The 25,842-nt window shown below is 43.5% G+C and overlaps 1 protein-coding gene across 1 annotated transcript in view; it reads right to left on the bottom strand.

Annotated features, from left to right (window-relative positions):
- Positions 1-25,842, bottom strand: part of RAB11FIP4 (RAB11 family interacting protein 4) — a 195,043-nt gene that overhangs the window by 102,294 nt on the left and 66,907 nt on the right. The window contains exons 2-3 of the mRNA XM_073310342.2: positions 18,317-18,404; positions 4,387-4,475 (exon numbers count right to left, since the gene is read on the bottom strand). Of these exons, the coding sequence (XP_073166443.1) occupies positions 4,387-4,475; positions 18,317-18,404 (177 nt within the window). The remainder of the gene's footprint in view (positions 1-4,386; positions 4,476-18,316; positions 18,405-25,842) is intronic.

Below are 25,842 nucleotides of genomic sequence, written 5' to 3' on the forward strand. Positions count from 1 at the left end.
CGGAAGCAATGCAGATTACTAACTGGGAGGGAAACACACTGTGCTCTCCTTCTCTGTCCATATGTCTGATCCCAAACTGCAGAAGGCAGTGGAAAGACTCCCAGGGTGAGATTCTGTGCTGCACCTCTACGAACCTCCTATGGGCTCCAATCCTAACCCTAGCAAAGGGCCCTTTACCAACCCCTCCCCTAGCCCAAGGCCACCTGTCTGCTCCAACCATAATGCTAGCTTGGCTCCACCTACTGGCTCCAGGCCTAACACTAGCCCAAGGCCACTTACCAGCTGTAGTGCTAATTGTTGACCAAAGCCACCTTCAGGCTCTAACTCCAGCCTGCTGCAACCCTAAGTGACTGCAACCCGTATCTGGTACGTTTAATGGCTCCAACCCTAACCTAACCCCAGCACCCTGTACTAGCTCCAACCTCTAACGTAGCTATGGTGTTCCCTATGCGACTAAACTCTAACCCATCAACCTACAGGCCTTTAGCGTCACAGCTTAGGGTTCACCCTAACCTTACCCCGTTCCAGCCCCAGCCCTAACCTAGGGAAACCAACCAGCCTGAACCCTAACCCTTGCTAGGGCTGTCAACCCCCTCCAATCCTAACTCTCTGAGTACTAGTCACCCCATTTCACAAGAATATTGCAGAATTAGATGGGGTTCAGAGAAGGGTAATGAGAATGATTAGGGGCCTGCAAAACTCACATATGAAGAACAATTGAAAAGACTGGGAATGTTTTCTTTAGAGATGAGATGAATTAGAGGAGACATTGTAGAAGTGTACAAATAATGCACGCTACAGAGAAGGTAAATCAGGGTCTTCTATTATCCATGTCTCATAACTCAAGAGCAAGGGGATAGTCAATGAAACTGAAAGGCGGCAACTTCAAAACTGACAAAACAAAGAATGTTTTCATACAATGCTTAATTAGACTGTGAAACGCATTGCCACAGGATGTCCTTGAGGCCAAGAACTTGGTAAGTGGCAAAGAGGGATGGGCTATTTATATGGAGAACAAACATGTCTAGAGTTATAATGATAAATACTAAAAAAAGAAAAATGTAAAGAAAAGAGTTTTGGAAGGGATACAAAACCTCATACTTCAGGGTTTCAGCCAATCACTAAGTATCAGGGTTAGGATGATACTCCTCAGGGGGGCAGATCATCCTACGCCTGCCTACTGAGAATTTCTCTGCACCTTCTGCTGAAGCATCAGGTGTTGACCAGTGTCAGAGACAGGAAACTGGACTAGATGGATCATAGGTCTGGCCCAGGCTGGCTGTTCTGAAGCACACAAGGACAGGCCAACATTGAATCAGGCCCAAGAGTTCATCCCAGAATACCATCAGTCCCCACTCTTTTACAGCCTAGTTTCCCCCTCAGAGGTATTGTTGCTTTCACACACTTGCACCCCAGGTTGCGTCGACACTGGTAAATTATGGCCCATAATTCAGCACTATTGCACTCCACCAGTGCTGGCAATAGCAGAAACTGTAGGGTACACAGGGCTCTGGCATTTTCTCACTCTGTTGCCTAACCTTGCGCAGCGTAAGCTTCGAGGATAAAATGGTAAAAATGCCTGTCTCCTGTCTACACAAGCACTGCCATGGTTGATACCACTAGTAGAGCTGAACGGGTAACAGCACACTGATGGGAGACTTCTCTCCAAAACCCAGGCGAGGATGAGACCAGCCTGGTTAGACAACACCGAGGGAAATACGCTCGAGCATTGTGTACCTCCAGCGTCCTGCACGGCTACCGCCAGGTGGACCTGCAACGGCGGTGAACCACGGGGTCCCGAATTCGCCAGGGTCGCCACTAAGTGATCAGAGCCCTGACACGTGTATAGGAGGCGATGATCCAACTCCAGTGCAGACAAATTCTGGGGCTGAAGGTCAAGTAATTTATTTGGAGGAAGGTTCCAAGTTACTGCTTCGTAAAGCAGGGTGGCCGTGCCTTAGTGTGCTACAGACTTTTTATGTGTCTTCAGCTCCAATGCAGAACAATATGCTGTGGGACGAAGCTGCATGAACTGGAAGGAGGATGCAGAGGCAGCAGGTCTCAGTCAGGGAGAACTCACCTTCTGGGCACTTTTTAAGGAATTTCTGGATAGTGTAGCAGGGACTTTCCTGGTCTGACTTCAGGCCCGTCCCTGGCCTCAGTTTCCCCTCTCCGGGGTTTGACCGTAAAACAGGCTTTAGGAGGGGAAGTGAGGGAGAAGACTGTACCAGAAGACTGTAACATAAAGGGCAAAAGGGAATTTTTGGCAGAATGTAGCAACTCAAGGTGGACACCTAGATTAACACCTCAACTTCCACAAGAAGTAACATACAAATGGTTAACAACCATGAGTGGTGGGGACTTTATGTTGTCTTTCTGATAAATTCACAACCAAAGTCCTTTCAATGCATTTTATGTATATTTCAGACCAGCAGAAAGAACATCTGCACTGTTGTGTTTATTTTAATATAGCTCTGACTCTTCCTCCCACCATGGTGTTGGTTTGCTTGCTCCGTTTTCAGTATCCAGACAAAGGACCTAGAATATACTGGCAAATATTCTCCTTCCTGCATGATTTATGATGCCAATACTGTGTTGGTCTATCGTATTTTGGGGCATTCACTGTGATATGGTATTAGAAAGATTAAAAATGAAATAAAACATATGAGGAAGAAATAAATGCTCCAGTTACAGGATATTTGGGGAGGTTGCATTGATCCATGTGAGATTATCCACAAAGCAGCAAAATTATTAAACTTGGGGACCATGGGCCTGGAAAGCTCAAGGGATTGATAAAGGAATACAGAACATTTATGCCAGCGGTTTGAATTGCACTCCGCCTTAGGAGGTAATGATGGTCATTACTGTCCAATGACTTTTTGGCAGCCTTTGTGAAATGAGGTGCTGGTCTCAGACCTGTATCCAGTTGGCAGGTAGTTAGATCCCAAATAACAGCCATCATCTCTGACCTCTACTGTGGCCATTTGAGCAGAGACACCAAAGATCAGCAGGGTTTGGAGAGTGAATTACCCTATGACTCCTCAGAGATGGTGTGTATAGATGAAGGGGTAAGCACATTATTGGTATGAATATTGGAATACACCCATGGATATTTAGAACTCTTCCAGCTCTGGTTTGAATAAGTAGATACATTTGGGGGCAGCTGGGATGGGGGACAGCATATTTAAGCAGAACTTCCAGACATTGGAAGTTCATCCACTGCTAAATTGGATCCTGCCGCTACACCGATCGTTTGATGCGGTGAGTTGGTGTTGCACTTGTCTTTATGTAGATAGAGCCTCATTCTGAAAGAGGATTCCCTTCCAGCATCACCTCTAACATCACTAGAGAGTGCTTCAAAGACAATTCTGTTCCTATCTTCTGATTGTAAGTGGCCCCTCCAGTAAGGGGAACTGACCTGCTCTTCAAAACGCTGGCAGAACGCACCCTTGCTGAGACAGGCGAGATCATTTAACAGATGCTTCATAGGCACAGCAACTAGGGTTGCCAATTTTGGTTGGATGCATTCCTGGAGGCTTCATCACATATTAATCTTTAATTAAAGATTATGTCCCTTAATTCCTAGCGGCTCCAGGAGGGTTGGCAACCCTAACAGTAACAGGTCTCATCTCTGCCATGGGAAAATAATATTGTTCCCTTGGGTAATAAAGGTAATCAGGGTGATTTCAGCAATTAAACCGTACAGACCTCCAGTGCACAAAACATTTGCTTGTTTCTTACCAACATACCCCAGGCCTAAGGTTGCGAGTCTTTCACGGAGGTCACAGATTCCTCTGTAACTTCCGCAGCTTCCCCCTGCCTGGAAGAGTGGTGGTGGGGCCTCAGGCCGCCCCCTGCTCAGAGTGGTGGTGGCGGGACCACGGGCCGCCCCCTGCCTGGAGCATTTTTGACACGCACTAGAAATTACAGGGGTTCTATAGAGCTAAGGATTCTCAGGACCTGTATGATCCTATAGAGGACTGTATATCTAGGGGGGTCTGGCCCGGCCCCACTGGCAAACAGATGATGGTCCACCGATAACAGCACTGATGGCAGTTGCTTCCCAGCAGCTGACAAATCCTGGTGTAGCACCAGTAGTTCCTGGTGAAATGAACTCTACCGAGCGCCTGTGTGCACAAAGAATTCAGCTGCTTTAACGAACTCAGTTACCTGTAACCAAGTCAGTTATTTAGGTGCAAGTCTGCATGTGGACCAGCTTTTATACCCAGATCCGTTCCTCCCTTATACTTCTGTAGTTCAGCAGCGCTTGCATGGCACAGATTTTTCGCTACTAGCTCCTTTCCACAAGTCACTTGCTGCGCTCCGGGTTTGCCCGCCGGTTTATTTGTGGCACCCTCTAGTGGGCAGAATCAGTGAATCTCTTACCTGGTAGTAGTAATCCACATACCGCGGCTCGTAGTGCCAACACCCAGGGTTTTCGACAGCCAGCACATCCTTCAGTAACTCTTCACAGCCTGACAACAGAAGCAAAAGCAAACATTCAGCTCCTTCTGTGTCTGTCCTACTACAGCATTCACACAGGCATGTGCAAGCCTCAGACAGAGGGGAGACCGAGGGCCTGTCCATAGAGGGGATATTTGTTCCAGTGCAGCTGGCTCTGCATCCTGATTGGTCCCCCCGCTGCAGCCACCAGATCCCAGTCCTGGGGAGGGGGAGAGGCAGGGAGGCGCTGACAGATGGCTGGCACTAGGTCTTGGGCCTGCCCCAGCCGCCCTGCCACCTTGACAGGGAGTGATGCTGCCCCCCACCTCAAGAGTGAGGACCTCCAGCACCTCCCAGGCACCCCCTCCCAGTACACACACCCCTCCACCCCCCCCCCAACTGTACCTCCCCTGAATTCCCCCTCCCCCCCGGCAGTGTCTTCTTTTTGGGAAGTTGAAGGATGGTAACCCCAAAATAGATGTCCTGCACTGCTGTGCAATGGGGCTTGCCCAAGTGTGGATTGCTTCAGTCCCAAACCAAAATGTGGCTTGGTCCAGTCAATCTAGCTCCATTAAGCACGAAGGGAAAAAGAGATGGACCAAACCCCAAATCCCTATAGTCAAACTCTGGATACAGTTCAGTATTTCACAGGTCTGAATCTGACTTTATGCCTGTTTGACACTAGTATAACTCCACTGATGTCACCAGAGTCACTCCTGATTTATACTGAAGTAAGTTAAAGAAGGCGAAGTAGCCTAGTGATCAGATCAAGGGAGTCTGAATTCACCTGGTTCCATTACCAACTTTTTGCCTGGCTTTGGTCTGTGATTCTCCTGGCATGGCATCATATAATGTAGAAATGGATTTTTTGCTGGGGGTAACTGGATGTTACACAGAGCTTTCTGCAGGAAACTCCAACATCTTATTAAAATACGTCTCACAATAGGGAGCATATGGTCCTATGTGAGCAAACGCCTACTTGCTTACTTCACATTCACAACTACTGCTGCATTTGCTCTGTTGTTAATAAGCATGTTAGTGGCTGAAAAATCAATGTCTGCGTTTCTTTTAGGCTCTCTCATCTGAGAGCCCAAGACAAATATAGAAAGCCTTTGGAGCTGCCAAATTCTCAGTCCCCATTAAATACCATTGATTGTTCTCTGTGTATTGAGTTGTAGAAAGAGGTAATAATAGCCCAGGTTATTTTAACCAGCTTGTTACAGACGTGCTGCCTAAAATGTGTTGACACATTTTATATGGTATTTTACTGGGAGGCTCCAATTATCCAACGGTATTTCTCTTTCTACCTCATCACTAATGTGGTACGTTTGGCTGTGACATAACACATTGCTATTCACCCACAAGGCAGGTGAGCCAGAAGGAGAATGTCACGAAAAGTGAATCACACGGAATTATGTTGCCAGCAGATTATTCACTCCTATTGTCAAAAGGAAAAAAATAATAGCTTTAGGGGAGAATTACAGGAAGAAGACACCCTCTGCTGATGGAGATAGAATCCCTTAACAAAGGAAAGGCGCACTCAGAAAGAGCGGGAGAACACCACCAAATTGTAAGGGATCTAATACGTGGGATCAATATCTCCCAGCACACTGGCATATGATGAGAATGACACAGGGCAGATAAAGCAGCTGTCAAGTAAATTATGATCCAAAGAGCACCACATGGACAACCGGTAGCCTGATTTCTCCTCTGCCATAAGAGATGATCAGGAGAAAGGGAGGACAACTGGTATTTTTAAAATAAAAAGTGAAATTCTAGCTTGAATGCTGCACAGGAAAAGAAGAAATTCAAGATAACTAAAGAAGACGCAGCACAGCTCAATGAACTCTGGAAGCAAGGCCCCAATAAGGAATTGAACTTCAGGCATTGCCAAGAATCTCTGGAACTAAGTCACAGCTGCAATGAAGGAAAGTGCTTAACAGAACAAAAGGGTTTTGGCAATAATGAACATGATACTCAGCAAACCAGAGGGAACTAAAAAGGTGGCATAAAAATACGTATTGACAGCCGTGCTAATTGAAGTTCTAGTTCTAGGCGTGGCCAACCTCTGGGTGAATATATGGCTGTGCATAAGGAAGGGAAGGTATGTGGCCACAACGCTGCAAACCAGCAGAGGAGGCCGGAAAACCAACACTTTCCCCTGTGTGAAATTTTGAACGAAAAATCATCTCTTGAAATTTTTCAACCAAAAATGTGGGTTTTCCCAGGGGAAATTCCGAATCGATTCAAAATGAAAATCGACATTGCCAGAGAACTGTGGGATATGCCTCCCGAAGTCCTAGCAACACACACAGGTGAGTGCAGCACCAGAGAGGACACAGTATCTCGAGGGTGGCTTTGCAGTGTGGTCACTCACACCCAGCTGAGGCTAACTCAGGTGCTGATCACCCGAGTTAACTCTGCAGTGAGGACATACCCTTAGACTTTGTTTACACTGGGGTCATAGCCATCTTTGTCGCTAAACAAATCCCTACTGTAGATGCAATGCACTGGGTAAACCATGAGTTGCATGGTGCACCATGGAGCTTACATGCACCAGGTGTATGGTAGGGATTTGCACCTGTGGCTAACACCAGTGTTAGCTAATACATGCTAATTAACATGTTGTTAAACACCATTTTGCACCTAGTGTAGACAAATTCAGTGGTGTTGTATTAGCCAGTCATGGTCAACCCTAGATATTGACCAATGGGAGCAGAATCCCTAAGACTGGCCAGGACTAGCCAACATGTTTTTAAACAATCCTATCTTGGTCCACAACAGGTCCTTAGTGATGTTTAAAAACATGTTTATTGACACATTTGCGAAACACCCCTCATTTTCTCAGTACAAAGAAGGTCAAAGGTATTTCACAGAGTCACTTCCAGAGCAGAACCACCTGCAAAGTGCTTATCTTATGTGGACTGTAGGACCATCACTGACGTTATTAGCTCTACCTTATTCCTATCTTAACATGTATTTTCACCTCTCATTTTAGCCTTCTAAGTCACATTACACATATACAGACATAGCTAAAATACCACTTGTCTACAACTGGAGCCTGTCCTTTTGTTGTATTGCTTGGGAACATTTACAACTTATTAAAAATCTTCATTAACACAAAGGAATATGATCCTGCGTATTCATCCCTGAGATTGCCTTGCTCATGCGATTCCCATGGCACCAGTACTCCAAAAAACGGTTTCTTGTATGACGTATGTAAAGATAAACTTCATTTTCCCCATGAGGAAATTTCCCTCTGTAGATCGCTCTGTCTTGGATCATCACTCATCAATATCCCTTTGTTCCCAATGGCTGTGACCATAACATGTGCTGGTCTGTGCTTTGAGGAGGTTTCTCCATAGTCCTATTACAGAGGATAATTTAATTGTCTATTTGCACCTTTTGCCATTAATAACAAAAGCTTATTAGTCACGGAGCTGTCTACTGCCCCCGTGTGTCATGGGAGTCATTAAAGCACAAACGAACTGCTTGCTCCGCCAAGCTCTCTGTGTGAGACACTGGGCACATATTCATTAGAGTGAGTTATCTGCAGAGACCCAGCACCATTCAGTAATGCATACAGGCAGTGGTAATGGAGGAGATGTGTTTACACAGCTGTAAAACTTCCCCTCAACAATATCGCCAGTCATAATTTCAACCCACTTTTCCCTCCTGCATTAGTAACAACCACAGCACTGGGCTGACAGCGCAGCATTTCCAGCCAAAGGCCTATAAATGATCCAAAACATTAATTAAAACCTCACAACATGCCTATGAGGCAAGGTCAATATTTTTACCTCCCATTTCCCTGAGGGGGAAACTGAGGCATGAAGGCTGGTGATTTCAGTGGTGCCTCAGGGAATTAGGTGCCCAAATTAAGGGGAGTTTGGTATCTGACTCCCTTAGGTCCCTCTGAAATGAACCTGAGAGGTTAGTCTATGACAGCGCTGAGGACAGAACCCAGCTCCTCTGGGCCTCGATCCTGTGTTTTACCCACAAGAACATCTTTTCCCTCTTTGCATTTTGGCTTTCATCACACTTTTAGGTTTTTCCAGCAGTTGACTCTATACTGGGGACGCCATGGCATGGCCAAACCCATTTAAACTCAGGATGATGATGCCACACCAGGATAAAAATATGGAAAAATTAATTGCCCCACTCTGCACCTAACCTCCCTGGGGGCTGCCCTGGTCACTGTATTAATGGTAGGTGGAGGGGCCTTACCAGCCTGCGACTCTTGAGTCCCACATGCCCAATCCAGAACCCAATGAAACCCATGTGGCATTTGATACTGACTTCAATGGAAGCAGAATTAGGCATCACCTAGCATCATATATTTTAAAAAATGCAAAATGAGCCAAATCTTGGTCCCATGGGAGTCCATGGCAAAATGCCCACTGGCTTCAATGGGATCAGGATTTGGCCCCATGGAAAACACAGTCTCCTTCTGCAAAGGTGACACTTTGTCCGGCTGAACATCACTGGATAGTGGGAGTCTACATATCCAGCAGCCAGCATTGCCTGTGGTAACATAGTTCCATTGTCACGCAGGCTGGCACAGCGACATTAGTGTTGCTCATCAGGCTGGGAAGAAATTGCATGCTACACTGCACTGACACTAAAAAAAGGCAGAGGGTCAGGAAATGCTGCCGCTGAGAGGGGATTTCCCCTATGCGATTGTTTAAACACAACACTGCAGCCACCTGGGGCCTGATCCAAAGTCTAATCAATACACAGAAAGGTTCCCATTAACGGGCTTTGGTTTGCTTCCTGGTAAGACACGTATTTCAGTAACAAAATCTCTGTTAGCGATTCACCACTCTGATCACCTCCCAGTGCAAACCAGATTTTCTTCCCAACATAGCATTCTCCCTATGCACAGTCACTTTGGAAGATCAGCTACTACTGGACCCTTTATCATCTCTGAATATAATTCCAAGCCGTGTGTTTAAAGAGCTGATCATTGCTTTCCCCTCTCTGGGCCCGTACCCATGAAGGGTATGTGTGCACTGCAGCAGGGAGCATGGTTCCCAGACAGACTTGGGCTCACTCTGCTCCAGCTAGTGTGCTAAAAAGAGCAGTGTGGCTGTTGCGGCTGGGACAGCGGCTCATGTTAGGCACCTGAATTCAGACCCTGGGGGTGGCTAGCCCATGTCGCCAAGTCCACACTGCTACTTTTAGCATGCTAGCTCTCGTGGAGCTAGTGAGCGCCTGTGTGCCTGGGTTGGGAGGTACGTATTTAGACATGTAGACATACCCTTAGTTAGTGGGTGTCTGTTAGCTTCGAAGGGCCTTGTATCAGGCCCTTTCTTTTCAGAGAGGAAAGTCCCTGACATGTTTACATGGAAACCGATTAGCTGTTGTATTCAGTATTGTTCTCTTTATGATGGATGCTTATGCATGAAAATCACGTCTTTTCCTTATTTTATTTTAGCGCTAATTTGAATTTTACAAGTGCCCTGGGAGGTTTACAGGAAGGGCACATTACAAATGGATGACTGAATTAACACATGGCTCTGCAGACATGTTTACCTGTGTCTTCCTACCGCAAGCATCCATTTTGGCTGGCAGCCTAGAAAATGCCAGCGTGCTAAATTGAAATATCACAATCCACACAGGATGTAATGAAAAATCAAGGTTTATTCTGGCGTATTTCCTTACGGATTAGGGCAAACATTATGGCTTCTGATGGGGATTTTTACAATGCTGCGTTCTGATCTGGCATGCCTGGGACTTATTGCCACTGGTACCCTATCTTGAGAAAAAATGCCCTCTTGTCCATGCTTGCAGATGTTCCATTGCCAGTTTTTCAAGCTGTGCAGCAGTGCATACTCGAAGCTAGAATCTGTCCTTAAAAAACCATGGCAAGAGAGCTAAGGAACATCTGCCGGCTACTTTAAGATTCTCCTGCATTAAGACATTTCATTATTTCTATAATTTCATTTTCCAGAAAGCAGCACCACTGAAAGCCACTTATATGGCTAATTGGAGCCATTTCATTTGGCTACCTAATGGTATAACAAGGCCTTACCATGTTAGGATCTATGGAAAGAAAGACAAACTGAGGTTGATTTAGACTATTATTTGTTTTTCCAAGCATGGACAATAAAACATTTCCTACTAGCTGCCAGTGATTCTCTTTTCCCCTTCCCTGGCGGGGGTTGGAAACCTTCAATCATATTCATTTTTGGACATCGTTTTTGGCAAGCGAGTCTTATTGCATTGGAATATGTAGTGCAATAGGGGGCATAAAGGAAGGATTTTAGCCATGAATTGTTGCAAATCCTTGGATACTCCAGAGCCATAAACTCTGCGATACACTCTACAAAAGGACCTTCTGCTAAAGATCAATGTATGACATAAGCCCGCTCCTTCCTGGGTAATGGAGTCTCACAAATAAAAGTCCAGTGTCCTTATATCAAGTCTCTGGGCCTAACTCTTGGCCTTCTACTCCTTGCACCCCCTTGTCCAATGACTTCCACTGACCTCAACCCCTTATATCGGGGGGCTTCATGACACCTTCACTGGAGGCTGGTAGGGGGGTTCCAGCCCAGGGACCCTATAACTAGCAGCGAAGGTCTGCTCCATACAACTCCTTGCTGCCACCTCCCCGTGCTTCTTCCTACCCTGCCTTTCTCAGGCCTTCTCTCCACACAACCTCTGCAGGTTAACCCTTCATGCAGGGCCATGACTCTCAGGGCCCTTGCCTGGAATCCCCTAACAAAATTCCAAATGTAATGAGTAAACTTAACCTAACCTCTGCCCTCCTCAGGCTTGCCCTTTTAGGCCTCAAGTTCCCCATGCTTTGTTCCTTAACTAAACATCTCCCAGGGCTTGCTCCCCTCCTGGAAGTCTAGAACCTGCCCTTCTGCCAGGGCTTAGCAATAAAGACTGTTCCACTCTCAGTAACCATTAGTTTCCTTCTCTACTCAGGCTACGATCCCAGGGCATAGTCTCCCCATGAGCCTCCTCCTCACACCCTCCCTCTTCCCACAGAGTGACTGCAGCCTCTTACCCCACAGCTTCTTTCTTTCATGGCAAAGTAGACTTGACTGAATAGTCACTAGTCGCCACGAGCTGTAATTCCTAAATACTTAGCGGTTTATATTCTCTCACTCTGCTGTGTCCTTCAGGTAATGTAACAACTCCTTTCTAATACTACCCCATTTCCGCTAATAACGTAACATAACTTTTGATATCTTAAGACATTTGAATTCCTCAGAAAGCTTTTCCCTTTCATTATCGAAGCTCTCACAGACCCACACAAGGTAATCAGTTGTTTCTTCCACCTTACAGAGCACACATAGGCCATCTTTGTGTCTGTCTATTTAAAAAAAATTTACTGTTTAAGCCACAATGGCCAATTTGTTGTCTGAACAAAATCATTTCATTTTTCCTATCCAGGTTCTGAAGTACATCATTATCCTCAGCTCTAGGGTACAATTCAAAAAATCTTCTTCCTCTTTTTTCACTAATCCAATTTTGGTACATTAATTGACTTCTGAGGCCCACATTAGCCCATTCAGGGCCTTTGTGAGGTACACACCCCACTACAGAACCCCATTACAATAGCCCAGCACCTCAAAATCTTTAATGCGTTTGTCCTCCCAATATCTCTATATGGTAGGGAATTGTTATCCCTGTTAGAATACAGCCCTCAAGCCACTGAAGGGGAAGATATGGTGGGGAGGTGCAAGGCTGCATGGAGAAGTAAAAATGCACCCACAAAAACAGTGCCTGTCCAGATTTGGGGCATTAGTTTAAGAAAGTTATTTACTTACCTGCAGTTATCAAGAAATGGAGGCATCAAATCAATTCTGAGACAGAGGACCCGATTCTGATCTCTGTTAGGCCAGTGACATCAATGGAATTACTTGAGATCTGCACCCGTCTAACAGAGATCAGAATCTGTCCTCTACATTCTTTCATATGTATGCATCACAAAGCCAAAGTGAAATCTATTCTATCCCAGCCCATGTAGGTCCTGCAGTATCTGAGTGCCCTCTAAGCAGTGCACTGAGCAACGTGACTACACATCTGGTCAAGTTTGTTCTCTCCCCCTCTCCTCAGAGGGAGAAACTCAGTGCAGCAGGGAGGTAAACTTCCTTGCAGCTAGTACTTTCCACTCTACAGCCCCTACCACAGCAACCCCCACTCGGCACCCCTCTCCACAGAAGCAACCCCAAACACCTGTCAATAGCAACACTCTACACATCCCACCCAGCAATCCCCACACCACCACCCAGCATTCCCATCTCCCCCACACCCTGTAGCATACATCCTACCCCCCCAGCCAGTACTTCCCCACACAGCAGCACTCAATCTATGTATATATTTTTATTGTACCTTCTGATCTGTATGTAATTGAGAGGCGCCCTTCCATTGCTGAAGGTTAATTTTAATTGTAGCTGTTACCACGATACCTATAAGAATATGTGTTCCTAATTATAATACACTATTTTATTCTTATTCACTTGTAATTTCATAAAGGCTTACACCATGTTGGTTTTGAGTTAATGATTCTATGGGAAGAGTCTAATCTTTCATCCAGAACGAGTGTAAAAAAGGGCACTGCGTAAGCTTTGTGCTAAAGCCCAAAGCGCTATTTGACATGACAAGCATTAATTAGAGTCTAACAACGTAATTTTATGCCTCTGCACGGGGATCAATACACCCTTATTGATTATGGGTCGGATCCTCAGCTGATGTAGATCTGTGCAGCTCTGTTGACTTCAGTGATATAAAGGAGCTGTGCAATCTGTACCATCTGAGGACGTGGCCTCAAAACGAGGGGAATTGTATACTGGAGCAAAATAATACCCACAAAAACAAGGACATTAAAAATTGAGGCTAAAATTGTGAGCCTGACTCTGATCTGGTGTAACTGTGTTGACTTCAGTGGATTTACTCCTGATTTACACCAAGGTAAGTGCCTTTAACCCAGTTTGCCCTGGAGGCCACGGGTCTCTTTTGATTCTGGATGATTTTGTGTGTCCGACAGTTCTGTACAGCAAAGGTGCAGTGCTCTTCAAACCCTACTGAATGGTCAATTGTTTCGAAGGAAAGTAAACAGAATCACAAAGCAATTTCCTGCAAATGCTCTAAGAAGGAAATTTAACCATCCTGAGTCATGTAATTTTCATGGGCAATTAAGCAGTTTTAATACTATAGGAAATCAAATCCAGTTACTTAATTGGATGTAGCTGGTTCCTGACACATATCCTAGGAGCAGTAGCTATTCACTTATTTACCCTTGGATCTTTAATGGTGTATTAGGCTCATTTATGGCTTCCGGCTATATTAAGCAAAAATTTAATTGAGCCTTAAAAGGTTTGAAGAGGCACTAACCCCACTTCATTAAATAGCTAGAGTGTTACTTACTAGCTAAGGTCCCAATCCTTCAAAGACTTACTCAAGCAATTAGTTCTACTGAAGTCAAAAGGACTGCTCCTGTGAGTAAGAAGCACTCTAAGAGCAAGGATTTGCTGGGTCAAACCTACCGTGTAAGTGGCACAGCGAATGCTAGTCTGAAAGGGTTCACCCCAGATTTTTAGTTTTACTTTGGTGCCCTATTGCCATTCTTGCACTCACATGGCTCAGTCCTGATCTCGGGTATAAGGGCATGAGCCACAGACATTGATTTTAAGTCAGTCACCGCATACATCTGTAACCTACTCTTCCATCGATGTAATCTACACCTCCCATTCTGTGGCTGATCCACAGAGAGAGTTGTCTCATACTTCTCCCAGCTAACGGATTTGGAGCTGAATTTCTCAAAGTGCCTAAGCACTTTACTCCTAAACTCCTTTGAGGATCAAGGCCTAGGCACCTACCTGCATCTTTAGGCACCTATGTACCTTTAAAAGGCAACTTAAAAGGTCATGCCCAGGACTTCAGTGGGACCACATGCAGAATAAATGACTGCTCCAGGTGAGTAGAGGGACTAGAATCTGGTTCTCAAGAAGCACTGTTTGTACTTTAGCATTATAATAGATGGTATTGTGTTGAAACAATCAGGATATATAACACTGGTCAATATAGCTCATATGAAAGACATTATACAGTAATTACTGTACAGTTGTTTGTGTGGTTTCCATGGTTTAAATAGCCTCTGAATGCATTTTTCTCTACTACTTTTCTACTTAAAAATATAAATATATATTCATGTGTTTCCAATGCAAGAGAATCTGTGACAACTCTCGTTTCCTGTTCCTTTAATGTAATCTGAAGTCATACTTTTTAGTTAACTGCAGCTACAGGGCCAGTAGGGAGAGCTCATCCTTTATTTGTTTGGTAGGTTTTTTTTTATATAGAATAGGTTTTTTTGTCAAAGAAAAGAACACTATGAGAACAGAAACAGGGGTACTTAATAGAACAAACAGGTCAAATGTACTTACTTAAACCTTACTAACCAGACTAAGGGCATCATTGTGCAAACACTCCTGAGCATGATGCTTACTACTCTGACTAACTCACTGCCGTCAATACGACTTCTCAAGTCAGTAAGCACTATGACTGATAGCAACTGTTGGCAGGATCAGGCCCTCAATCAGTTTACAATCAAAATGATCAAACATTGAACCCAGTGGTCAAATGTAACAGATTAAATCCTGGCCCCACTGAAGTCTGTGAGAATTCTGCCACTGATGTAACTGGGGCCAGGATTTCAAAGGTGTATTTACAACAAGCCAATATCTGACGGCAGTAGTTCTCCTGACTGGTGATTGTTAATTGAACCGATGGCATGAAGTGAGCAGCTGGAGAGTGCAGATACACCAGGAGCTAAACTTTGTTATTTTGATGTTCCAGCAAACAAGCTTTACAGCCTTTATCTTGATGACAAGCCAGTCCCGGTTTGCAGCAGAGCGTAATCATGCTAGGAAAGGGGCCCCAACAGCAGGGTTACTACTCAAGTGCTGAAGCAAGACATTTACTGGATAACCCACCTTTACAAAGGAGAAAGAACAGAGGCTTTCCTTAAAGAGATAGGATCCCCTCCAGCCTAGAGTTTCATCAGAAAGATACACAACGGGTATGTCTAAACTGCAATAAAACACCTGCGGCTGGCCCATGTCAGCGGAGTCGGGCTCACGGGGCTCAGGTTGCAGTGCTGATAGATTGCAGTGTAGACCTTCAGGTTCCAGGTGCCGCAGCCTGAGCTCCAGCACGAGCCCAGACATCTATTGTATTGCCCCACACAGCCTAGGCCCTGAGAGCCCCAGTCCGCTGACACAGGCCAGCCAGGGTGATTTACTTCAGTGCAGACAAATCCAACAAGACTAAGCTCCTCCAACCCATTATATCCCCCATTACTGCTCCTTCAGCTTGTCTAAATCCTCCATCCCAGGAAATCAGGAGCACGCTGTCAATGTACACTAGAAAGCAGACTGCTAGAGGCCTGAAAAGGCTTAATTTTGTTTCTACTTGCCATCTCAGCAGCGGCTGCAGAGGTGTATGAGTCTTAGGTCAAGGGCCATGTGGAGTTTGTCCAGCTCAGAGATGGGACGGGGGGAGGGGGGGGAAGACGACACACGGGACACCTTAGCAAACAGCAGGGTCTTCCTTCAGAAAGAGCCAGGAGATTTTTCACACACATGCAGAGCAGGCAGTACCTTGGTTTCAGCAGGGGTAGGGGCCACGCCACTGATTTCAGATCCCAAAGTTCAAGAGTGTTTGGATCCAGAGTTTTAATTCATCTTTTTATGGATACAGGAGCTGTTTGCAAACTACAGATCTGGATTTCAAATACACCAATGTTTGGGAGCGTTGAGTTCTGGAGTTTTGGACCAGATCCATAGCTGGTTTTGAAGACCTCATCTGAGAGATTCAATCAAATTTCTAAACTTCATGGAACTCAATTTTTCTCCCTCAAGGCTGATTCTTGGCTGCTGGGATGTGAATCCAGGATTCCAGAAAACTTAGATGTTTCAACCCCAATGTTTAAACACAGATTCACGACACAGACAACTCCCAAATAGGAACACAAAAGTATTTCACTTCTGCCAGGTAAAAAGTTATCCTTCATCCCGGAATATCAAGGGAACTATCCCCAAGAGCTCAGCTCTGTGATGAGACAATTTAATCTGAAGTCCCATAAATAAGAAATATGGCAAGGAATTAGGGTAGTAAATTTTTTTTAATGTAAATGTTTGGCTTCCACCACTAAGAATAACACAGATTCATACTCAATTAGAACAAAACCTTGGGATTTATCATAGTGTCTCATCTTGCTAAATTAATCTGATTACTATACACAATTCAAATAGGCTAGGGTGTCAAAGGGCCATATTTAAAATCGGTTGCAGCCTAGTTGGATTGATTGTTTTTGTCTGAGAACGAGAGCATTGCTATTCTTGCCACACGAAGCCCTGTTGAAAAATGAGAGACAACATGGTGGAGTCTTCTCATTTTTGGAAGGGGAGCAAACATTTTCTCAACTTTAATCACAGCAATTTGTTTTAAAGAAAGAAAAATGTCTCTGCTGGCTGAAGACCAATAAAACCTTCATCGGGTGAGGTAAGTGATGGATCTAGTTCCTTATTAAGAGTTGCAGTAAAATATATACATAAAATGGGATGTCTTTTATTTAATAGCTGTAAATACTCTTTGATTTGAGATGGTGGCTGATGGTGATGCCAAGGATCCATATATGAAAGATAATGGGAAGGCCAAGACAATGGACGTTTTCCTTCCCTGTTGTATCCCTTTTGCATGCCCCTAAATCAACAGAATTTTAAGCTGCACCCGGGACATGCAGCAGCAGGGATGCCCCCAAAATAGGCAGAGCCCTACACTACAGCTGGCATTCCCTGTCATCAGAGTAATGAAGATAGATCCAAAGACAAGACATAGGGTTTCAACAGAGATTCATATCACAGCAAAGAGAAAAAATAGGCAAAATGTGATTTCTCCTTTTTATGTGTTGCTCTGAATGCCTAAATGAGCCCATTTTACTAAACAAACAAAACCAAAAAACAAAATACCAGCTCCCCCCATCTACTTTTTTTTTGGGGGGGGGATGCTAAAAATGACTCATTCATTATAACCATGAGATCACTTTGAACAAAAAGGTGGCTCTGGAATTCAAAGTTCAACCTAAGAAATTTTAATTTTTGCAGATTTTGAATTTTTGTAGGTTTTCGGTTCATTTTAAAAAAAAATGTATATAAAAGTGAAATCTATGGATTAGCACAAAATCACCCCAAATAGCATCAAACATTCTGTAAACTTTCATAGAAAACTGTTCACTGCGTTCATACGGCTCTATGAATTTTTAACCAAAGCCTCCACAGCTCTTTTGCCTGAGAAAACTGTCTGTGGAACGTAGAGAACTCAAACATAATTCAAATATAAATATCTACAGCTGTTAGTTGAGAACGTCTCTTACACTGGAGAAACTGTATAGGAAAAGTCCATTCATGAGTAAAGGTTATTAACCCAGTATGGACTGAAGTTACAGATCATGGAAAATTCCCAGTGACCTTGATAATCTGATGCTTTTCAGGTACAGTCAAAGTTTTACACATGTGAATTCATTCACGTTTAGACTGAGCTCCTTATCCTGTGGACTGTCTAAATATGCAGGTGGTTTAAAGAAATAAGGACCCAGTTTTACAAAGACTCATGCACATGCTTAATTTGATGGTTGACTTTAATGGGACATATCATGTGCTTTAAGTTAAGCATGTGCCTAACTCTTTGCAAGATCAGCATCTTATTGATTATACTTCTGTGAGACAGAAGAGCAAAGTACAATTCACCAGCATCTATCCTAGTAAGTATCAAATCTTCTGACGCCCCATGCCCTAAGAAAACATTATTGAGTTAAACTGGGTATTTTATAAAAAGCTGCATTACAATACTTACTTACCTTTGATAGCAAAAACTCCATGACAGAAATCCTTGAAGTTGATTCTTCCCAGGTCATTTGGGTCCAAGTATTTAGCCAATTTTTCCACCTAGAAAAGAATATACAAAGTTTACTATGTGTTGCTTCTATCTTGGTCACGCTCTTATGGAGAAAACACCAGTTTCAAAAATATCTGCAGTACGCAACTAAAATCAGTACAAGGTAAAAATACTTATCTACGTAGATATAAAACCAAAACTTTGTGACTTTCCATAAAATATATGAGAGACCCAAGAACATTAAAAGTGAAAGAAGCTTAATATGAGATTAATTTGTTTAGTGCCGTATTATTTTCTATAATCTCAGTTTCGTGGTTTAGCATTTCTGATGTAAATTATCACCCACCAAAGGGGATCACACTGGGTGTACTGCAGTAAATTTGCATGTATATTGAGGGAGATATTTCACATTGAGGAAGGGTTGAAGGATTTTTCAGGCGAGATTGGAGGAAGAAGAGGGAGGGAATTTGGTGAATCTACGCAGTGGATCAAAAGAAGGTACAAAACCAAGCGTGGGAAAAGAAAGCAAAAAAGCAGTTAAGTGGGGGGAGGGGAAGAGAGCAAAGCAGGGGCGTTGGAACAGTTTGTATAGTGGGGGTGCTGAGAGCCATTGAACCAAACTATAAACTCTGTATATGATGGAAATCACTTTGAGACAGGGGGTGCCCTAATTCCAGCTCCTATAGAGCAAAGGTAGAGGCAGTTGTCCAGTGGATAGGGCACTGGAGTGGGAGTCAGAGGACTCTTCTATTCTATTCTCAGCTCAGCCACTGACCTGCTTTGTGATGATAGGCAAAAGTCACTTCACCTCTCTGTGCCTGTTTACCCTTTAACCTATGTAGATTGTAAACTCTTTGGGACCAGAGCTCTCTCTCACTACTTGTATGCACATAATGCCTAACACAATGGAGGTCTGACTTTGGTCTGATCCTCTAGGGTGCAACTACAATATAAATACGACCAATTATTACATCAATATATACTATATATTATATTAAGATTTATTATAAGATTGTAAGGAGCAATGAGAGCAGGAATGCAGGATATTACAATATTCGGAAGGACAGAATGCAAGCTTAAACATGCCGGTATGAACAGCAATCAAAGCCCAGCTGACAATACACACAGCAAATGAATGAATCCTGGTGACCCAGTTTCTCAATTTTTTGGTTTCTCACGTGCTAGCAAAACCCTGAGGAATGCTTTAAGGCCCTCTAGAGGGTGCACTAATGTCTGACCATGAAACCTCCTCACTTCTATTCTATCCATCCAGTATACCCAGACCATTTTGTTTAGATGGGTTATGATCAATGGGAATATTCTCCATCCTAATGAAAGCCTGGCAGTGCTGTAAAACCAACAGGGTTTCAGCATTTCAGTCTACTGCTGGGGCCGTTCAGTTTGCCAGTGTATCCTATACACAAAATATGGTTTTCGAAATCATGATGCCGGGGTGCTTACATCACATGCTGTCAGTTTCCAAGGACCACTGGAACAGCAGAGTCAAACATGTAGAAGAAGTAGCCTGTGGAAGTGTGCATATGGAGTAATGTTCTCATGAACCACACCTCCAGCTGGGACCCAGATGGAGCAACCAGAGCCAAAACACCAGCTGACAGCTCTTGAGATTATTTCTCCACCCAGCATCCTTGTAACAAATGCGATGGGTCCCTCCAGTAAGCTCTTATTTAGAACAACGAAATCTAATTAAGGTGCTTAGATAAGCAATAGCTAAAACTTTGATGAATTGCCACTTTCCGCTCCCTAGTGCTCAGTCTCATGCCCTGGCATTCAGTATGCACTTCCAATCAGCCTGAAGACTCAGCAACGGTACATACAACAGCACCTAGGCCCTGGTTCAGTAAAGTACAAAAGTGCTTGTTTAATTTTAAGCAGATGCCTAAGAACTTTGTTGACTCAGATCCTTAGATACTACCCTGAATAGTGCTAAATTTCTTGGGTTGACAGATTAAGTTAGATGTTAGTCAGACATGTGAACAGGTTTTGTACTGTTTTAAATACACTTTAGTAAAAATGTAGTAATGATAGATGTGTTAGACCTGTTCTACATACCATATCTATACAAACCATACATTCCCAGTTAATTGCAGTTAAAGAAACCCTGCAATTATATTAAATATATAAACACCTTTTACATGTATTATTTAAAATCTTTAAACCCACCCCCCATAAAACTGTATTTATATCTGCTGTGTATTTGCTATAACAATACTTAGCACACATACAATCCCCAGTCGCCCAGTGCTTTACGAGGCATTATCCTCATTCTGTAGATGATGAACATGAGGCACAGAGAAGTTAAGTGAGTTGCCCACAGTTTCACTGAAAATCTGCTGCAGAACGGGGAACAAAAACCAGAACTTCCTGCTGGCATATGGAGAAAAGGTACGTAAGATACTATGGTGATGCATGCCATAGAATTGCTTATTACTGGATAAAATACTGACTTAATTGGGGTAAGGATATTTTCCTATGGGTTGGATACATTATTTTGATACTGTCAAATGGATCAACCATGAATGAATCTGGGAAAACAGCAATGTGGATTTAAGAATCTATTTATGGTGCAGAATGCTTGGTGTTGAGTAGGGGAGAATGGAACAATTTGATCCAGAGGCTAAATCCTTCCCTTTCCCCTCCTTCTTTTTAAAAAATCACCTGCAGCTCCCCTCATGCAGACATGACAAGTAAAGAGCTGTAGGATGAATTCTGCAGCATGCAGTGAGTTTAGGGAGAAATCTTACAGAAGTTCTCTTATTGCGAAAACTTTTGGAGAGCTGATAATGATGTGCTGTCAGTCTAATGGCAAAATGCAGCATTTGGCCAGAACCATGGACAGCACACATCAAGGGAGATTCTGTTAGAGGCAGTCATCCTTACACAAACCTCTTTGATATTACATCATGGGAGACAGTAGTCTTGTGGTTACAGCTGTTCTCTGGGATTCAGGACTCCTGGATGCAGGACTCCTGGATGCTGATCACAGTGGATGATATCTATGTATCCTCACTAACCTTTTCATGCCTCAGTTTACTTACTTGGTCACTTAGTCCATCCCATGCTTTGATGCACACTGGGCTACCCACATTTGCCTTCCATGCCTCAGTTTACCCACCTGTAAAATGGGGATACACAATAATAATCTACTACCTCACTGGGATGGTGCAGGGATTAACTAACTGAGGTGTATTAACTGCTCTGAGATTACCAGATTAAGAAGTGCTATAGAAAAACAAAGACAGCATGGTCTCATGGACAGGCTGTCCAACTGGTACTCAGAAGACCTGGATTCTATTTCCAGCTCTGACTTGCTGTATGAACTCATTTACTGTCCTGTGCCTTGGTTTCCCTATAAAATGGAAATTGTAAGGATACATACATACTTTGAGATCAAGGGATAGAAAACACAATCTAACAGCTAAGTAATAGTAGTATTCAGAAAGCAAATAATTAAACGAAGAGCAATAAGGTTAAAACAAAGTCAAAATTAATGTTACTTACAAACAAGGCCAAATAGGAAACTCCAAGGAACCCAAATAAATGCATGGAAGTAAACTTCCCTGGTGGCCTAATTTCTCTGTATTCTGATTGTGTATTCTAGTGAATTATGGGGTCAGAGCCACCAGTGCAGTAACTCTCCAGCGTGTGGGGGACGGCAGTACACGGAGGTGGAAAACAGCATTCCTTCCAAATCTCTGCTTGATGGTTTTACTCAAACCCCTGATGGGTGACTTTGATCTCTCTTCAGATACAGATTTCAGGTATCATCCTTTCCCACCTGTAATCTCTCTCCTCGTGTTTTATTCTGGACCGTTGAAAGACATGACTCACATTGTACATTCTAAGAGCTGTGGGAACGCTTCCCCCCCAGCCCTGCCTGTTAATACATGGATGGCTGCTCAGATTATACATTCATCCAAGTCAAAGAACAAATCCTGTGTGGCTGGCCCAGGATGTACAGTGGCTCTAATTGGGGATGGGGGTTTATGTGTAGGTGTTCAAGGAAATCACATACCATACGTGCATGAAATACAGCTCTTGGTGCACGAGACATAAATAAGAGCTCAAGCAGAATCCGTGCACAACATAACAACAGGCAATATTTTGCTCAACCTCCTATGGCTACATAATGTCAAGCTGGAGACACACTCGGTCCCTCTGTAATTGGCATCACGCACACATCTCTGATCTAACAAGCTTGTCACAGATCAGCTCGTTGAAGGAAGCCATATGCATTATGCTGACATAAATCAGCTCAGATTTACTGCTGAATGGCGTGAAGCTGCCTGATACGATGGAATGTTATGTCCCCAAACCAACATAATTTACAGCTTTGGCATGCCTCTGTCACAGCCAGTGAGGGTAAGTGTTATATATGAAAGGAAGAGGGGGTACCATGAAGAATGCAAGCAACGGAATGCCTTTACATTACCAGGTACTCTGGTAGCATAGATCCAGCAGGATATAAACACATCATGCACCCACATGCAAAGGAAATAGAATGGTACACACCGCAGACCTGACCAGCAGGATAGCCAATGTATAATTGCGTATGGAGCACTGTGACAAGAGGTCACAGATGCAGATAAAGCGTAAAATTTTCAAAAGCACTGAACTGACTTAGGAGCATATGTCTCATTTGCAAAAGAGGCTTGGGGACTTTGGTACTTTAATTTTTTTTACCCTTTATCTTCATCTCTTATGGCAAGAAGGGTCTTTTGCTTGAGGCAAAGAATGGGAGTCAGCAGACCTGGGCTCTGTTATGCCACAGATGTCCTGTGTGACCGTGGGCAAGTTGTCTAGTCTCTTTAATGAATGGCCTAGGTTCTTCTAGACCAGGGGTTCTCAAACTGGGGGTTGGGACCCCTCAGGGGGCCATGAGGTTATTATGTGGGGGGTTGTGTGCTGTAAGTCTCCACCCCAAACCCCGCTTTGCCTCCAGCATTTATAATGGTGTTAAATATATAAAAAAGTATTTTTACTTTATAAGGGGGTGGGAGGGTGTCGCACTCAGAGACTTGCTATGTGAAAGGGGTCACCAGTACAAAAGTTTGAGAATCACTGTTCTAGACCAACCAAATAGCAGGAAAGCTGCAAACTCCTTCTTCTCCTTTCTTCACCCAGCATGGGATCTGGAGCATGGTGGCTTCCGGCTTGCTGAGAAATTCTACTCCATGTCCAAAACATTTTAAAACATGGATGTGTTTTAGAGATTGGGCAGGCAGAAGTCTGAATGTGTGGGGTGTCACTCAAAGTACATGTGAAGGTACAATGCCCTGTGAAGATGACTTCAAAGGACTTCCCTTGCTGATGGCCTATACCAAATTAGCACATTCTGTTTCAGCACCATTCCATTTTCAGTGGAGTGATGGTGAAGCTAGTATTTATGAACCAGTGAGCCTCCCGAAGACAGGGGAGACTCCTTCAAGAGCAAAGATAGCCCCGGGGCATGCCATTATCATATTATCTATGCTCTGGACTCAGAGAACAGCCTTTTCATTGCTCCACCGGTTTGCTGAGACTTGTCAGCTATGACTGCATCCCTATCAATGAGTATCTCAAGAGAAGCCTTGGAAACTTTTACCTCGTGCTTCCCATATCATTTCTATTAATGCATGTTCCATTGCTCAGATCCACTCCAGACCATAGTCCAGATCCTCAGCTGGTGTCAGTCAGCACAGCAGTGCACTATTCCAACCCGTACATGGTCAGAACTCACAAGTCTGAATAAGAAGATTGGCTTAAAAATCACGAGAGTTCTCAGGAACAATCAATGTTGAGGTTTTTTTTTACAACCTCTGGATTTTGGTTTATGTTTTCACGCTTTTTCCCCACACCCATGAGGGCTAAAAACATTTTTTAATAAAAGCCGAGATTTGCACAAAGTAATGAGACTCCAGGAGTGACCATTTAAGAAAATGACCAAATACTGTGAGATTCACAATAAAATCACTAGAGCTGGCAACACTGGAAGTCAATGTAGCTATGCTGATTTACACCAGCTAAGGATCTGACCCTATAGCCACAAAACATATGCCTACTTTCAACAGAAATGCAGCTTTAATGAAGTAGGAGACTGATTACAATTCCTTCCTGAGACTTATTAAATACAAACTACCATCAACAGAAGAAAACAACTGGGTCACGGTCAGAGAATGTCACAGACATTACAGAAAGCTAAAGAAAATGGAGCACCAAACCTATTCTTCGGGCCCTGTTTCTGGATATATTTAAAGCGATGTAATCAGACTCAACTAGGCCATCAGGGGTCATGGCATCAAGATTCTAAACAGATGCAATGCTTTCTGTTCAGTGAAGTAGTACAAATCTGCGGTTGGATCCTCAGCTGGTGTCAATCAGCATAGCTCCATTGACTTCAAGGGAGTTACACTGATGTTCACACACTGAGAATCTGGCCTGATGCATACAGGAGACAAATATCTAGGAAGACATTAGACTTTAAGGTTATAAGACTGGTGCATGGCTTTCCCTGACAAACAGCAAACCCACAGCATTGCAATATAAGTAAACACTATTTCAAATGCTCACAGGGTCAGTTAGGCAAATTTCATTTCCTTTTGGGTGTCTTGCTAAAAGGCAGGAAATTGTGTTCTTGGTTTTAACTTACCAATTCCTGTAACCAGTTGGGATGCTTGTGCCCAGTTTAATAATACAATAATAACAATAATCTGATTGTGGTCCCTATATAACACTGGCACCATAAGTTTATTCCTGAAAGCCTCTCAATGATCCAATGGTTTTATTTGCCACTCTACTGACAACACCTAATTACAATTCTGAATCAAATCACATACGAATGTGTTAAGCCCAGGTGTGTGCATTGTGACTGGCTACAAAAGTGCATTAGTATTTACTATGAAGCAAAGCTTTAACAGGAAATGAAATTATCCCCAAGCAAATTGTTTCAGTCTCCAGGTCCACTTTGTATTTAAGTTCACAGATTCTAATTTAGATTTTATTTATAAAGCAAGTAAATTTACAAAATAGAGGGAGACAAACTGGCAAACATACATACATACATACGAGTCATATCAAGAACTTTAACCACCACGGACTTGGTCCTCAGCTGGTGTAAACCAAGGGTCAATGGGGCTGTGTTAATTTAGATCTGCTGAGGCTACATTTGTGTATGCAGTTATAATAAAATCTCTGCATAAATACACACAGACATGTCTGATGTACCTAGGTCTCCATCTACTTGAACACACCCTCCAGACAGAAAGAAGTTTTGAATCTCTAGGACTGTCATACAGCATTTTTCTCCACATCAATTCACATAATTCCACCCTCCCTTTCCAAGATCTGGTTTTCAGCTGATGGTTGAGGATGGGAGGATGTTGTTCCACTTATGGCTCCAGTTCTCCTGAACAGGAGACAAATTTATTTTTCACTTCTCTCATTTTAACATAACAATTTTTGGAGGGACCAGCAGGATTTACCCATGGC

Source organism: Lepidochelys kempii, chromosome 14 (assembly GCF_965140285.1).
Source record: "Lepidochelys kempii isolate rLepKem1 chromosome 14, rLepKem1.hap1, whole genome shotgun sequence".
Classification (NCBI taxonomy): domain Eukaryota; kingdom Metazoa; phylum Chordata; order Testudines; family Cheloniidae; genus Lepidochelys; species Lepidochelys kempii.